The sequence below is a fragment of the Streptopelia decaocto genome, assembly GCF_964273445.1.
Source record: "Streptopelia decaocto genome assembly, chromosome: 6".
Lineage (NCBI taxonomy): Eukaryota > Metazoa > Chordata > Aves > Columbiformes > Columbidae > Streptopelia > Streptopelia decaocto.
The window spans coordinates 31,449,256-31,465,908 of NC_138660.1; the positions used below are offsets into that span (position 1 = coordinate 31,449,256).

General features: G+C 37.9%; 1 protein-coding gene across 8 annotated transcripts in view; it reads left to right on the forward strand.

The window, feature by feature from the left end:
- ADAM23 (ADAM metallopeptidase domain 23) overlaps positions 1–16,653 on the forward strand; it is a 117,540-nt gene that overhangs the window by 37,823 nt on the left and 63,064 nt on the right. For all 8 annotated transcript variants that reach the window (XM_082055762.1, XM_082055763.1, XM_082055761.1 and 5 more), the window contains 2 exons: positions 437–663; positions 8,298–8,374. In XM_082055762.1, the coding sequence (XP_081911888.1) occupies positions 437–663; positions 8,298–8,374 (304 nt within the window). The remainder of the gene's footprint in view (positions 1–436; positions 664–8,297; positions 8,375–16,653) is intronic.

Genomic DNA, 16,653 nt, shown 5'->3' on the forward strand with positions numbered 1-16,653 from the left:
TCAGTTTGTCTTAGGAACATGGGGAGTATTCTTAGCCTTTTGTAGATGTATATTTGTTTTTTTGTGAATGTGTGTCTTTGGGAAAGAAGAGAACTCAGCTGTCAAAGAGAGTATAGGAGGTAACTACATAACTACATATCAATTAAATTGTTGGTTGTTATTTTTTTTTTTTCATCTTGGAGGCTGAGAGGCATTAAAATATTTATAATCCATGACCACATATGAAACTGTATATGCATTTAAATAAATAATGTTATTTCTGAGACCATTTCATGTGTGAAAAATGAGTCAGATCTAGCTCAATGAGTAAGCTATCTTTTTGTTTGCCTGAGTGATTAATAAAATATTAGAATATTGCAAGCTAAATATGTAGCTTTTTATGGAAATAAACACATTCTGTCATAGAATTTATGGCTGGCATATCTTTGTTCCTCAGACCTCCATTGGAATGAAACGGCAGGCAGTATAGAAGGAGCACTGGCAGATGAAGAGAGTACATTTCAACAGAATAAAAGCAGCAACAGTAAAAATAACAGCTATAGCAATGCAATCCAGAAAGAAATCACACTGCCTTCAAGACTAATCTATTACATCAACAGAGACTCTGAAACCCCTTACCATGTCCTGGATACGAGGGCAAGGCACCAGCAGAAACATGACAAGGTAAGGTAAAAAGGGGCTCATCTGCAGAATTTTTGAAACAGTAATATGTGATGTGAAACTGTGTTTGGATGTTTTATTTTATCGATCTTCAAGACTTAGTGATGGTCCTTGCCACCATTTTTAGGAAGTAAAGGAGGACATGTGATTAAACAAGAATGTGATTTCCCTTGTGTTAATTTAAAAATAATGATTTTGAATTTCAGTATGGTTTAGAAGCTGAACTGTAGATAAAACAAATGGGAATTATGCAAAGTTGACTTGTCTGATCAGTGTAGATTCTGGTGTCTTAACTTACAGTATACCATCATCAACAAAATACTTCTTCCAGCTCTAGGCTGCAGAAATGTCTGCATAGGGAGTTTCTTTAGAATCCTGAATTTACAGCAGGAGTTACTTGACTTTGAAGGTATTGTGCAGTAGCTAATAAATACAATATTGGTTTCCTGCCAGTGTATTACCAGTGAAGACCACTGTAAAGTGTTACCTGTTTTTGTCAAATAATAACTGTGTTTTTCATTTTTAATGACAAGATCTAATATTTCATTTGTATAGATGCAGACAGTATTTTTTTTTCCTGAAATTGCATAGGATTAAACAAACTTTAATTTTTATGAAATAATTTGGTGAAGTACACCTATTCTAGACTGTATTACTTAGGAGTCACCCCTTAAAATGATTCCATCTTTTTTTTTTTTAATTTAAAAAAATATTTTCTTCCTACAGATTTTAAAAAAATTAAGGTAAAGATGGTTTGTATAGGAAGAGGTTGCCATGGTAGAGCAGAGAGACAGCAAAGCAGATCAGTGTGCATGATCTTATTGAAGGACTTAGCTATAATGGAGTTCCTACTATTAAATTACATTTCTTTTAAAATTTTAGAAAGCATATTTATGCATTATATGTACTTCTGTTGATATTGATTATGTGCCATTTTAGATGTGGAATTAATATGGAGACACTGTATAATCTTTGAAAAAAAGATGAGATAATTGTGTAGTTTTTATGTTTTCATGGGAAGAAAGGTTACTTCCTAGCTTATTGAACCTGGGGATGCCAGAATGTGCCTTTGGATGCATCTAAATACACCGATATCTTATGGATGGCACAGAAAAACTGGTTGGTGGAAACTCAAGCTACTTAAGAGGTTACTACATTGAGAACTAACACCCCTTTAAGGTGAAACCGCTCTTTAAGGTTAAAGGTTAGGGACTTTCTGTTCCCCTCTTTGGAGACAGGTGTGGGAAGGAAGGGATTTGCAATTGCAGTCCTGCCTTTGGCAATAGTGCTTCCTCCCTGTTTCTATGGAAGTTATTTTTTTTTCTTGGGAATCCACAGGGGAGAATGTGTGCCAGTCTCTTACCCAGCATTCCCCCAAGAACATTGCTGCTGTTGCCTATCCTTCCTATGCCCTGCCTTATCTCTACCTGTTGGGGTAAAGCTCTGCAGAAATCAGTGCTGACAGAATTGGTATTGATTTCTTTGCTGCTGAGTGTTGTGTAAAGTGGATCTTCTTTCTACTCACTGTGTCCCTTTCAAGCACAGCGAACGCTAACACTGCAGTTTTTCCCCACAGAAGGATTCTTTAAGCTTGGGGCTTTGCGGAGGGTGACATTATGTTGACTTCATTTGGCTGGCCTGAAACTTCTATTGCTTTGATCCATTTAATGGAAGGAAAGGATTGATTATGTTCCTTGTCTGGATCGATTTTTGCACTTCTTGCTTCTACAACACCCCCCGTCAACTTGCATGAATTCATTCCTTTGCCCTTCCATCTATTTATTTTATATAATAAAAATATTTTGCTTATTTTGTTCTGTTTAACATTCACTATCATAATCTATGTAGAGCAATAATTGGGGGAGGAGCGTGTGGGGAGTCTGCCTAGGATGTAAAAGGAAAACAACCCATAAAGAAAACAGAATGCAAATGGATTGTGAAAGGTGCAAGAGGGTTGGGTTGTGGTTTGGTGGTGTGGTTGGTTTGTTTGGGTGGGGGGGAGTATTTTTTAATACTTGCTTTTATCCTTTCCCAGAATTAAAATAAATGCTATATTGTAATAAACCTTACTTGTGAGATTTTACTGTTTCCCACATTGGTAACAAAAGGAAATAACCAGAATACCGTTACAGTTCAGTAAAGAAATAAATCTGTATTTAGGATTGAGTTTTAGCCTGTGAAAAAAATGAAGATAAATATGATGACATGATACACAGTGGACAATTGAGGAAGAAAAATATAATTTTTAAATTTTTATACTTTTCTTGGAACCATACATTTTTTAATCTGTATTTTCTGTCAGCCTTAATATACCACTTATAGGCATTTGATGTAGATATATTCCCTACTATTCAGTAGACCTCTTTCTGTGGAACATCATTATAATGGCCAGAAGAATATAAGCCATTTGGATATTCTGTGGGATTTGGCCTGAATACCTCAGAAATGCTGAGTCACTATAAGGAGAGGGGAAGAGTAAAAGAAATTGTGTGCATGTGGGAAGAGGTAAAGCTAGAGAAATATAATTGTGTAAAAATGTTTTAAAGTATTTTATTTTTTGAAGTCCCTCCCTAGAAGTCAGGTTCTTCAACCTTCTTCATGAAATGTAGGTAGAAATGAAGGACTGAAGGAGAAAACAGCTTACCAGAGAGTCAAACATTTAAATAATAAATTGCTTTCTTAGCACTGATCCTCTTTATCCCCTTTTGAATTTGGTGAAACACCATCATAATGAAAGTGTGTATATGATCTAAACTGTTTGTAGAACCTCTTTCATTTCTTCTTATTTTTCAAAGAAGCTTTTTCTCACTGTTGGAATGTTCACCATAGTTTTCACTAAGTGAAGTGGTCTGTCTCCAAGGTGGACAGAGTTCTAGTGTATAACCTGTTTTCTTGTCCTCTAAAAAAAGCATATATTAAATACTTAGTGCTTGAAGAGTCTAAAATCTGCATACCTATTTCCTCGTAGTCAAATTAAGGCTAGCTTCTTTTGAGTTCTTCTGAAGCTATTTTTAGTATGAAATGTTTCAAAATGAGCGTCTGTTTATAAAAACACACTGAAGATAACAAGAATCCTTAAACTTGCTGAAGAGATCAGAGTCATCTGTCATCTGTGGCTCTATCTTTCTAAACTTCTGCAGATGGAGGTAGTGTTTTGAATGAACTGGTACTCTCTTTATTGAACCAAATGACTGTTTTGATTTGCTTTTGCACACTGCATATACTATATTGTTAGGACCTAGCAAGATTACATTTGGTACAACTTGCCTTACAGTGGCCAGTGTGTGTAGGGGGAATCTCACAACACGAGATGCGAGATCTCAACATAATAGGATTGCTAGAGAATGTTATGTTTTCTGCTATGTTGCCCTGCTTTAAAGGTTGAGATACAGTCTGTCTCAGTCCTTTATGCAACTTTGGTATGTAGCATACGAAAGTTGCGAGGGAAAACATCCTTAAGGTGAAGGGAAAACAACTGTATCACAGCCATTGCAAAGGAGGTCATATTGAAGGAAAAGCAGGTCTGTTTTGTAAAATATAAAAGATGCTGGCTAGTAATCTCTCAAGAGGTGACGTCATATGAATTCTTAATGAAATCCAGATAAAAATCCAGTGCTTTAATTATTGTCTTCCTTGCCTATCTTAGGCCAGGTCTTCACTTTCAATCCCCAATGTAATGAAAACTGATCAGAATAATGAATGAACTTCATGTGGGTTATGCGTATGAGTTTAAGATTGTTGGAGAATCTTTGCAGTATTGCAGCTGGCTGTGCATTTTTTCAGCATTTTCTGTGATGCAGCTTGAATTTACACTACTTGCATATAGATGGGTTTGTGTACTTTGTATTTCTGTTCTATATTGAATTTATATTAATGCAGAAGGTTTATCTGTACTCTACGTCTTCAGTAGTTACTAACAGGAGGGTTGAAGTTTGTCTTCCTATCTTCATTGGTTTCTGGGAGTAGAAGGACATCTTCCTTATGCCATCTTCTCCTCAAGTAGATCTACTACTTGGATTCCTAGCTGAAATGTGGATCACAATACTTCTAAAACTTTTAAAATCCTATTTTAAAATATATTTCTGGGTCCTCTAATGATTTTCATGTGATAATCTATAAAAGGTTCAAGTTGCTAAGTGTTAGGTAGTGCAACACATGCACTTGTTAGACCTTCTTTCTGAAACTAAAAGAAAAAATATTTATAGGTTTTTTTCCATTTGTGAGAAGCTGGGTATTGCAGGAAAGTGGTCCAACATGTGGATGCGCTACTTTGTAGAGTCTTGTGAACGAAACCCCAAAAGGGATATGGTTTTAGAGGCCAGCGTCACTACAGGTGGGTATCTAACTACTGGTATTTTGGGAGAGGATGGTGTTTTCTGGCCCTGGTGTTAAAAGAGCAACAGTAGGGTTGCTTTCAGAGGTAGGCCTGAGCCTTTGTTCACGTGCTTACAACCATGTTTTCCAAACACTGAAGGACGGCTTCTGTATGAAGTCTGAGGATGGGCAAACAAGCTAAAAGAAGAGTAAGGAAATAATACATAGGATCATAGGATGTTACATTGATTTGTGACAAAACTTGTACTATTATTAGGATGAATGTCTAGATCAAGAAATGTTGTAATGGTGTAAATTGAAATCTGCCTTGGGTTTCTAATTCCAAAATGGGAGTCACGAAGCCCCTAGCTCAGCTACTGAAATAAGAGAGGCAGCTTTGGCCATTATTTTAGTCAGCAGAACTGTATGCAAAACCCAATTTCTAAAAGCAATGCGTTTATTGTTTGGAGATCGTGATCTGTATGAATATAGCAAAAGACCCATAGGTACTATCAGTCAGTTAAATAATGCTGTTGCTTTTATTTGAAGACTTGTGTCTTAGTGTTTTTGAAGGTGTAACACATTATTGCATTTGGCATAGTTTTACTCTGAAGAAAGTAAAACCAATATGTAATAGTACTTTACTTTTGGTGATGATGGTTGAAAATTCCGGAAAGTCTGGAAAAAGTGAATGATGGACAAATGCTGCCCAAGCACAATAATGAAAATTAAAGCATTCAAGTTGTGACATGGATTAGTGGAACTGAGATTGCAGTTACAGCTTTCTAGTCCATTTTTAGCTTGAAATTTACAGTAAGCTAATGACTGACTAGAAGACACTGGAATTCTTTATGCATATGGATTTTTAGCTTGGAAAAAATTGTGAGAGCTACTGCTTTGCACAAGTGGCTACAGAACTCTGAGAATGTCCCTAGTATAAAGAATCTCTTATTACAGTAATTATGCTTATAATCTAAGCTTCCAGAACACTGAGAAAAGACTTTTTTTTTTTTTTTTTTCCCCTCCCCACTCTGAAATTTGGGTTTGAGGGCAGGAAAAAATTTAAAGGCTCAGACCCTCCTTCAACCTGCTCCTCTGTATATCATCAGTAAGTCTTTGCTGCAGAAAAACTTTATGTAATTTTGCAGCTTTGCCATTGGAGTAGCTTATAGCTGTCGAAACAGGAACCTCTGCAGAGGTTTTTAGATGATAAACAAACATGTACAGAGGAACTTGTTCTCCTGATGATCTAAGTAAAGAATACTCATGCAGATGTAACAACATATATGTATGCAAGTGGTGCAAGAAGGTGGTGTATAATACTTTTCCTATGAAAAGACATGGTAAGATACTTAGTCCGTATATATTGTTCAAACTGTGTGCTAACCTATGTTATATTCTTGTTTGAATATGTATTTCTATGCTAATCAGAACACTATTTCAGTTTATACTTCAGGCATTGTATTACACAGTAGCTGATAGAAGAATACTGTGAAATGGTAAGCTGTATAACAGAATTCCACAGAGGTGTTTCTGAAATATTCCCTCCCATCATGCTGGTATATGATGGCTATAAAGGTGAAAGCACCTGGTGACAAATCACTGGTAGCTTTCTGTGCTAGCTTGTTACAGGGAAAATGTCAGTTTCAGGATTAAATACTTTAGTCTTATTACCTTCACCTGAGTTCTGGTTTGTCGTTTTCATAGGTGGTTATCAATAGATAAATAAACTGGCTTAAGAAAATCTGTATTTTGCTGCAGTAGTGGTGTATCACATTCACCTGAATTCAAAATAGTGTTTTTGCTAAACTGCAGGGATTTGAAATCCAGTGTTCTTTTTGTATCCAGTGTTTTGAGCCAAGTTTGGTGGAGGACATGCCCTGCTGTGGGGTAGAAAACCAGCGTCAGCTGCTTTGCAGTGATTGCTTATGTGTACAGGCTGCGTCTGTTAAGTGAGGCACAGTAATAGATGGCAAGTGGTGTTTCTATATGGAGAAGTAATTGTTTTCAGAAATAGCAATGATATTATATCTAATCCTACAAGATGAGCTTTTTCTTATGATATTGTAGACTAAGAATACAAGTAACTTTAAATAATTTTAAATTGCAGAAAGATGAAGAATATATGGTTGGCTTAGAAATGTAAAGGATGATATATATCTATCACTGAATTGGCTTGATTGGACAAAAGAAAAGCTATGGCAGATCAGGCTAGATGTCCATCTGGCTGTCCCTGAGACCAATTGGTAGCAGATGCCTGTGGAGCCGTAAAAGCTAACCTTCATATTATTTAAGTTATGCTATAAACTAGCTAGAACTTTTAATAGTTTTTCTGAAATACCTGAAGATTCATTGTAGTGTTTAAAAAAAAATAGTATTTTTTTCTTTTTGGTTAAAGGGATTAGTCATAATATTCCAACTTTATGTGATTATTAATGCTACAACAAATTAGTGTGTAAGTAAGCATGATTAGATTAGAACATTATCAGGAAAGAGGTTCTATGAAATTCATATCTAATCTCTTCCACCCTGCTGGAACAGTGTCTTCACAAAAACAAATTCTTGGATCATCTTTTATAATCTTATTTTTCTATTATAGAAGGCAGATTGGGCATGTTTTAAATGTCTTTGGCTTCAGTTACAGCAGTATAGAAAAGAATAAAGAATACAATTTATATATCTGACAAAACCTGAATATCTCGAAAGTTGAAGTTAACTCCCTATGTGAGACAAGCTAACATTGTATTTTGTTGTTGTATGTTGAGCTGCATCAGTCTTCTGTACTCTGGTTTGGCTACAGTGCCAAGTACAAAGCCTTTAATTGTGAAGGGATTACTTTGAAGGAGTCTTTCATAACATGTAATACAAGCCTTGCCCTTATTTTCTTACTTGAAGGCGTGTATTGTAAATGCTTTAATTATTTCAGGCTTTTTAAAGTGAAGGAATGCAGTCACAAAATTAAAAGAACGGTATACTACATTACTTATACTTTCGTTACATAGCCATCTGGTTATGGCAAAATATAGACATTTATGCAAATTTTTTTTTATTATTATTTTTGTGAGGAATGAGTGTGTATTTGAAAACATGCTTTTCAGCTACCATTTGCTTCTCTGTCTTCCTTTATCCTCTAAAAAGACAAATCCTTTTGAATGAGAATATGGTATAAGAGCAAAACTTTTCATATGCCTATGAGATTCATGAAAATAAGCATGTTTTTTGGTGTTTTTCACACGTTTGTTGCATACAAAGCTCAGTGATTCTTTTGACTCCTTAAATGTTCTGCAAAACTGTATAGTACTCTTGTGTGTTCATGTTTACAGGCTGTACATCTGGCTCAGACAAGTTTCCAGATTGAGGCCTTTGGCTCCAAATTCATCCTTGACCTCACGTTGAATAAGTAAGTGCACAATTTGAGGTGTCTGTCTGTCTTTCACTTACGGTACAAGATCAGAGCATGTGAAATCCCAAGATCTGTGGAAAAATGTTGTTTCCAAGTTTATTAATACAAAATATCTACCCTTTTTAAAAGTGAGGTAGCTGTTATCCTTGTTGATGCCCATAGCAAACATACTTTTGAAATTTTATCACTCATGATAAAAAAATGATGAGATATTCCAGTACCAGTAGTGCTTGAAAGGAGTGGATTTTCTTGTGCATTTTTTTACTTATTGACGAACTGTCATGCAGATGTTATTCTAGTTGCTCAAGTCGATGTGTAGATTTATTGCAAATACTTGTATGAATGGCTCATCTTTAATGATCTGGAAAACATGCTATTGTTGCTATAATCATGACATTCCTAAAGAGGTGGGAATCCTAGTGGTTTGACTGTACTGCAAGGTGCAGCTAGAGGCTGTTTATCAGTAAGATAGACAATTTTACACAATTGTCAGAATTGTGAATATCTGACTTGGTCAATGGTGTTTTAGTTATTTGTATCACATCTATTTAAATCCCCAGCTGAAGGTACGCAACTACGTGCTTTTCTAAAAATAGTCTTTTTTTTTTTTGCCACTGAAAGTTTACACTGAGAAAGTTTAAGGTAGAAGTATAAGATCAGTACTAAATACTGGTCAGGTAAAATTATCTACAGTATTGTTTTAAAGTGCATTTGCCCCTTCTGCCCTTGAGCCTTTCAGCACACTTAAAGAAGAAACAAATTTACAGAAGCAATTGTATACTGGTTTAAAAAAACCCAATGTGTTCCTCAGGTCTTGAGGTCCATATGAGGTCTTATTTTGGTCTTAACTGTCATGTAATGAAAGTTGTGTTAGGGAGAAAAATGCAAACTTATTAAATCCAGTGGCTTTCCAAAGCAGCAAGCTATAGCTTTATAAAATTTGCTGAACTGTTATATTCACATGTTTTGCTGCTTGGCTACTAGTTACCAGATGTTTTGCTGTAAAGGTGGACTGGAAACATTTTCCTTCATCCATGTATGATTTTGAAGTTAAATTGCTCTTGCAGTTCCATCTTTTAAAATGTTACACAAAGTTTTGATTGGCTGGCAAAAGATTAATTAGTATGAAGGCAGGGAATGGTACAAAAATAGAAGGAGAAAGAAATCTTGAAGATAATGGGGTGTTCGCTAGCCTCTGGAAGAACTGTAATGTAGTGCAAGACTGGTGTTTTATGAGAGTTGGACTCATGCAGAGTAATTCCAGTGGGATAGTCGTGACATTTGTGAAGGGAATCTATACCTAGTGGCCTCTGAGCTACTGGGAATTTCTCCTCTTGGTCTGCTTGCTATGGTTTCTGTTTGCGCATCCAGCCGGTAGTAAGACTGAGCACACATTCCCAAGACAGCACTGTATGTAGCATACAGCTGGTCACACAGACCATCCCAGAGAAAAACCATTGCCTTTTACTGGCACCACATACCAACACAAACAGCATTTGGGTGAACAAGAGTACAAACAGCCTGATGAAGTTCTTCAGCTGGTGGAAATTGGAAGTTTGCTAGTGAAACAGATGCACAGCCCTTTCCTGATTCACAAGCATGCTGATGTACCTAGACTCAAATGTTGACACAGACTTCAAGTTCATTAAACATCCATGCTTAGGCTTGAGGTCTCTTTCTTGGTCACTGTCTTAAACCTGGGGTCTTTCCAGATAAAGGTCTCCTCGTAGTTGTTGACTGTCTCTGAATTTTGCTTGCACATCATACGTATGCAGAATAGAGAGCAAAGTCACATAGAAAATATTACAAGTAGAACTCAATAAAAACACAGGACAGACTGCAGTGATTAGGTGCAGGGCTGGGCCAAACAAATGTAATGACTTGCAGCTTACACTAGTGACTTCTTTTCATGCTGCTTCATCTCAAATTTTCCACGCTTGTCCTAATTCACCTACTGTACTTTTGGCACTTCCCCTGAATATCCCATCAAAATGTTTACACATTTCCATAAGCCCCTGCAGGCAGCCTGTAATAAGTTTGTTCTTTCCCAGGAGACCCATGATGGCACTGTTTAGCAGTTTTTATCTGTTCTAAAGTTCTGGTTGAACTTTTTCAAGGCGGTGCCTGAGTAGCTTCTTCTGTGGCATGTCAGTCAGTGTCCTAACAGAGATTATGAGAAAGACCAGAATTCTTATCTCTTGTTCATTAGGGTTTGTGTGTAAGGGTGTTGGTTGCTTTTCCTGTCCTAGTCTCTTATGGTGAACGGCTGTTAACCAAATACCTATCACATACTTGATGGCCTTACATTCCCAATGTCTTTGCAGTGTTACCGGTTGTCCAACCCTGCTGTTTGTCCTTGTTTATTTATAACAGATTGTGCATGAAGAAAGTAAATGTATGTATTTTTTTTCAAACTGTGGTTGCTTAATCAGCAATCAAGAAATGCAATGCCTTTTCGCTTCAAAAAGAGACAGAGATTGCTTGCTGGGTGCCTTATGCAAAGAAGTTCTGCTCTTGGGGTATCAAGAATTTTCTTTCTGGCGATGTGTGAGGTGCAGGGTGTTCCGGTGCCTTACTGGTATCCCTGCCATTTACCTCTCTGTACATGAGGTCTTCTTCTAGCTTCCTAAGTGGTTTTTTACTTGTAAACATTTGACTCTTTATCTGGTTCCGCTCCAGAAAATTATGACTTCAAGGACCTGTCCTACTTTTTTGCCCTAATGTAGGACTCTCAAACTGTAAGTCATAAAACTTGTAATATCATAAATTGTAAATACCTGTAGACAATGATTTGAAAAAGACCCATTCACGTATCTCAGTTACATTTATGTGTTTGGCAAAATGCTGCCTTTTGCTACTGTGTTGGATTACAATGAATTTTTGTTGGCATACTGGTATTAGTAATGTTTACGTAGAAGAACAACAGGGCCACAGGCTTGAGCTGTTAAGTGCTATTGGACAAAATAATCCAGTTGCATGTGGAATACATATGCAAAATCTTGAATACCCTTGAATATGTTGAAAAATATTTATATCACTTACCCTAAGGTGAATTAATGTCAGCCACTCTTTACCTTTGTTGGAATCCATGTGGTTGCCTACCTTCTGTGTTCCAGCTGCTTTTTTTTTCTCCCCACAGCAAGTATTATAACCAGGAGGTGAAGAAAATTGGATATTCACTTGCATTAATGACTGTCTAGGTTTTGTAAGAACAGGTGGCAACCTGAAAGTTTCTGGAGCGTGTTAATATAAATTTTTATTTGATGTTCTCTATCTTTCTTTAGTACAATGGCACAAACAGCTTGAAGAAAATGTAAGCCCATAAAACCTCTTGAACCCAATGCGCAGAGACAATTCAAATATAAGATTTGTATGGAGTTTGAATGGGTAATCAACTCAGTTGCACAAGGCCTACAGGTGACATATAATTTCTTATCCTGAAGGTCATTGTTGGCAGCTTTATCTGACAAGAAGACTCAGGGGGGAAAAAGGATTAATTTTGAACTCTTTTAACAAAGTGGGCTACTCTGAAGTTTCAGACATCTTACCCCTTGTTACACTTAAATGTTTGACCAATTTCAGGCTGTCAGTGTGATGTAATTTATGACAATGCACAATAATTGCATATATGTGGATTATGGAAACAATTTGATGCAAAAAGTAATAGTTTTTCTAATCTGTAATGGATTAAATAATTTTTTTTAGTTAATGCTCTTAGTACAAAAATGAAAGATTATAGGATACTAGTGGGGTAACAATCCTATTTGAAAAGTTAGACTTTTTATAATTCAGCTATTATTGTCTGCACAAACTCAATAATTCCTATGCAACAAGTAATATGTAGCATTGTCTTAAAACCCAGTAATCTTTAAAAGTGTTCATTCATTTCAGTAAATTCATGTTTTTGTCCTCAAACAATACTGCCAATTCATTTGTTGTAACAGTGTATCTGAGTTATCAATGATTCTAGTATATCTGAACATTTTCTTATTTTTTCATCAGTGTAATATATACATAACAAACATCTCTGAGGTGCTAACAAATTACACTTAATGATCTTTTCCACCAACATGTAAAAGGCTTTTAAGCTGCTGTTCTTGTTGAAGGACAAGTGTTTCTGCAGGTAGCTCTTAAGGCCACTTTCAAGCAAGGAGTCTTTATATTGTTGTGTAGTATTAAAACACATTAGAGAGCAATACTACCAACAGCAGGGAATTAAAAATGTCTACTTGCAGGTTTTGGGTTTTTTTTTTAAGTAATGAGAGAAGTTGGCTGAATTGTTTGGCAGTTTTCAGCTGATGGTCTAGCACCAGTCTCTAAATAAAGGAGTCTCCGCCAACTCTGTATTTTTCAACTGTTCTTTGTTTTTCCTGGATAAGTCCACCTTTCCAGGAAAATCCATTTCCAGGAAAATGCACTCTAGAGTTGATGAAGGCTGGGAGGCCTCCGATACCCCTAGGGTGAAATCAGTGTGCTCAGCTCGCTCTCTGAAATGCCTGTACACCAATGTGTGAAGCGTGGGGAATAAGCAGGAGGAGTTAGAAACCCGTGTTTGGTCAGGAGATTATGACCTAGTGGCAATTATGGAGACGTGGTGGGACAGCACACATGACTGGAATGTGGTCATGGATGGCTGTGTCCTTTTCAGGAATGACAGGCCAGCCAGGCGTGGTGGTGGAGTTGCTCTTTACGTGAGAGAGCAACTACAATGTATTGAGTATTGTCCATGCACGGATGAGGAGTGAGTTGAGAGTCTATGAGTGAAAATTAAGGGGCAGGCTGGTAAGGTGGATAGTATTGTGGGTGTCTGTTATAGGCCACTAGATCAGGGTGAGGAAGTTGATGGGGCCTTCTGAAGACAGCTGAGAGCAGCCTCACAATCACAGGCCATGGTTGTGGTTGAGGATTTTAACTTCCCTGATGTTTGTTGGAAGGACTACTCGGCCAGCCAGCCACAGTCTAGGAGTTTCCTCCAGTGCCTTGACGATAACTTTCTGATGCAAAGGGTGGAGGAGCTGACTAGAAGAGGTGCACTGCTGGACCTTATCCTCACTAACAAGGAGGGTCTGTTTGAAGCGGTAAAGGTTGAGGGCTGCCTTGGTTGCAGCGACCAGGAGATGGTGGAGTTCAGGATCTCATGTAGCAGGAACAGGATAGCAAGCAGAATTGCAACCCTGGACTTCAGCAGGGCAAACTTTGGCCTTTTCAGGCAATTGCTAGGGGAAATCCCATGGGCAAGGCTGCTTGAAGGTAAAGGGGCCTGAGATAGTTGGTTAGTGTCCAGGGACTGTTTCTACCAGGCACAAAATCAGAGCATCCCGACACATAGGAAGTCAAGAAAGGGAGCCAGGAGACCTGCGTGGTTAAGCAGGGAACCGCTGGGAATGCTCAAGTGGAAGAGGAGAGTTTATAGATCATGGAAGGACGGGCTGGCCACCTGGGGAGAATATAAGGCTGTTGTCAGAGGGTGTAGGGAGGCAACTAGGAAAGCTAAGGCCTCCTTAGAATTAAACTTGGCGAGAGGTGTCAAGGACAACAGGAAAAGCTTTTTCCGATATGTGGCAGATAAAACTAAGACCAGAGGCAATGTAGGCCCACTGATGAATGAGGTGGGTGCCCTGGCGACAGAAGATACAGAGAAGGCAGAGTTACTGAACGCCTTCTTTGTCTCTGTCTACTCTGCTGGAGGCTGTCCTGAGGAGCCCCATACCACTGAGGTCCCAGAGGAAGGCAGGTCAATGGAGGAGTTTGCCTCGGTTGATGAGGACTGGGTTAGGGAGCAATTAGGCAATCTGGACATCCATAAATCCATGGATCTGGATGGGATGCACCCACGGGTGCTGAGGGAGCTGGCTGAGGTCATTGCTGGACCACTCTCCATCATCTTTGCCAAGTCTTGGGAAACGGGAGAGGTGCCTGAGGACTGGAGGAAAGCAAATGTCACTCCAGTCTTCAAAAAGGGCAAGGAGGAGGACCTGGGTAACTATAGAGGGGTCAGCCTCACCTCCATCCCTGGGAAGCTGCTGGAATGACTTATCCTTGGTGCCATCTCAAGGCATATCAGAGATAAAAGGGTCATTAGGGGCAGTCAGCATGGCTTCACCAAGGGAAGTCGTGCTTGACCAACCTCACTGACTTTTATGAGGATATAACAAGACAGATGGATGATGGCAGAGAGGTGGACGTGGTCTACCTTGACTTGAGTAAGGCATTTGACACAGTCTCCCACAGCATCCTCACAGCTAAACTGAGGGAGTGTGGTCTGGATGATCAGGTAGTGAGGTGGACTGTGAACTGGCTGAAAGGAAGAAGCCAGAGAGTGGTGGTCAATGGGACAAGGGGTAATGGGTTCAAACTGGAACACAATTGGTTCCACTTAAATTTGAGAAGAAACTTCTTCTCAGTGAGGGTGCCAGAGCCTGGCCCAGGCTGCCCAGGGAGGTTGTGGAGTCTCCTTCTCTGCAGACTTTCAAACCTGCCTGCACACCTTCCTGTGTAACCTCATCTGGGTGTTCCTGCTCCATGGGGGGATTGCACTGGATGAGCTTTCCAGGTCCCTTCCAATCCCTGACATTCTGTGATTCTAGAAAATTGATTTCCTTTTCAATGAAGAAATCATAGGAAAGAAGACTGGCATCTTTGGCATGAACTGAAAAAAAACCCACCACTATTGACTGTAACATGATTTAAATATTTGAGATGAAAACATGATGACTTCTGAGCAGTTAGTTTCCTATATGAAATGCAGCATTACAGCCAGTTTTATCCATCAGTTTAAAGCTTATAATTGTTGTGTAGTTTTTGTGGTGTATATTTCTGTAGGGATGAATTTAACTTGAGAATAGTCTCAGAGGAGATGACATTGTTAGCATAATTTTAAAAACAGTATGGCAGTAACTGCGTTATTTAAGAATCTATTTGATTCTTGTTTTTTTTTTTCTCAAAATTATTTTTAGTGAAAATGGGAAACTAGTCACAGTTTTCCAGAAGGAAACTTAAATATTTATAACATTTTCTTGAATAAAAGCTTAAACATTTAGGGTACTAAATGGATCCTGTAAGATACACAAGCTGTATAAATTAAATATGATAATATTACTGTGGCAAATTTAACTATAGTCTGCTTTTAAAAATGTGTTACAGATGAGATGCAAAGAACTCAGTGTCAGGATTTTAAAACAATGTGTGTGTACTCTTATGAGTAAGTGCAGTCTTGAGTGTCTCAGCTGTAGAGAACAGAGCTTTACTTGCCTCACTTGCCACTCCCAGAACTGGAGGCAACCTATTAAAAGTTATCATTTGCCTCAGTGGGCATTTCGCATGCAGAAATGCTTGGAGACAGACACTGAAACCTCTCCATATTTTTCAAGACTCACTAATGTTTGAGAAGACATTGTCCGTAAAAAAAAAAAAAAAAAGATAAAAGCTTGAAGATGTGAAGATGCTTCCTTCTCAATTACTATGTTCAGCTGTAAATTAGAAGCATTAATTATAATTAATATTTCAGTTATTCTGTCTTCTCAAGTCAGTAGCAAAAACCATAAAGTAAGAAAAGTGCATTAAAATGATGTATAACATATAACCAGTATCAAATGGCAAATTTCAACAATGCAGAAACAGCAATTGCTTTTGCACCAACTCCTTGTCATGTGTTTCTTTTGTTCCCAGAACTTTCCAGATCAGTCCTTTTAATATTTTTTAATCCCATTTTTCTTCATCTCATTCTCTTATTTTTCCCAAATATTTATAAAATAAACCATGTTTATGTGTGTCTGTTTCTTTATATGTTTTATAGAGGAGAACTTACAGCTGTAGCCATGTAAATGAACATTGCAGTCCCTGACTTTAAAGCACTCAAGTTTTGGATTTCCCTGTAGTAATTAAGTGATGTCCCTATGCCTGCTGTGCAATGCATGAGTAGAGTTGTGCTCCAGAAGATGGCTCTCAATAAAATCATAGACAGCAGAGCTTATTTCAATGAGACTGTAAGATACTCTATATAGGGTATTTAGTTGGAAATTCCTCCTTTTTTGTGTGTGTGTGCTGAACAGGTATCACAGATCACTGGGGCTGAGAAAGCTCCCTGAAAAATTGCTACATGTTATTTGCTGTCAAACAACATACTAAGCAGTTGTCTGACTTGACATATACTTTCTTAGGTTATGTTTGTATTCCTTGCTCACATGTAACCACTGTAATGTGGCAATGGGAAAGAAATGTTATCTTTCTAATCTAGTAGAGTTTTTTCAGTCTGTTTCTGGGATGGTCCAATCTTG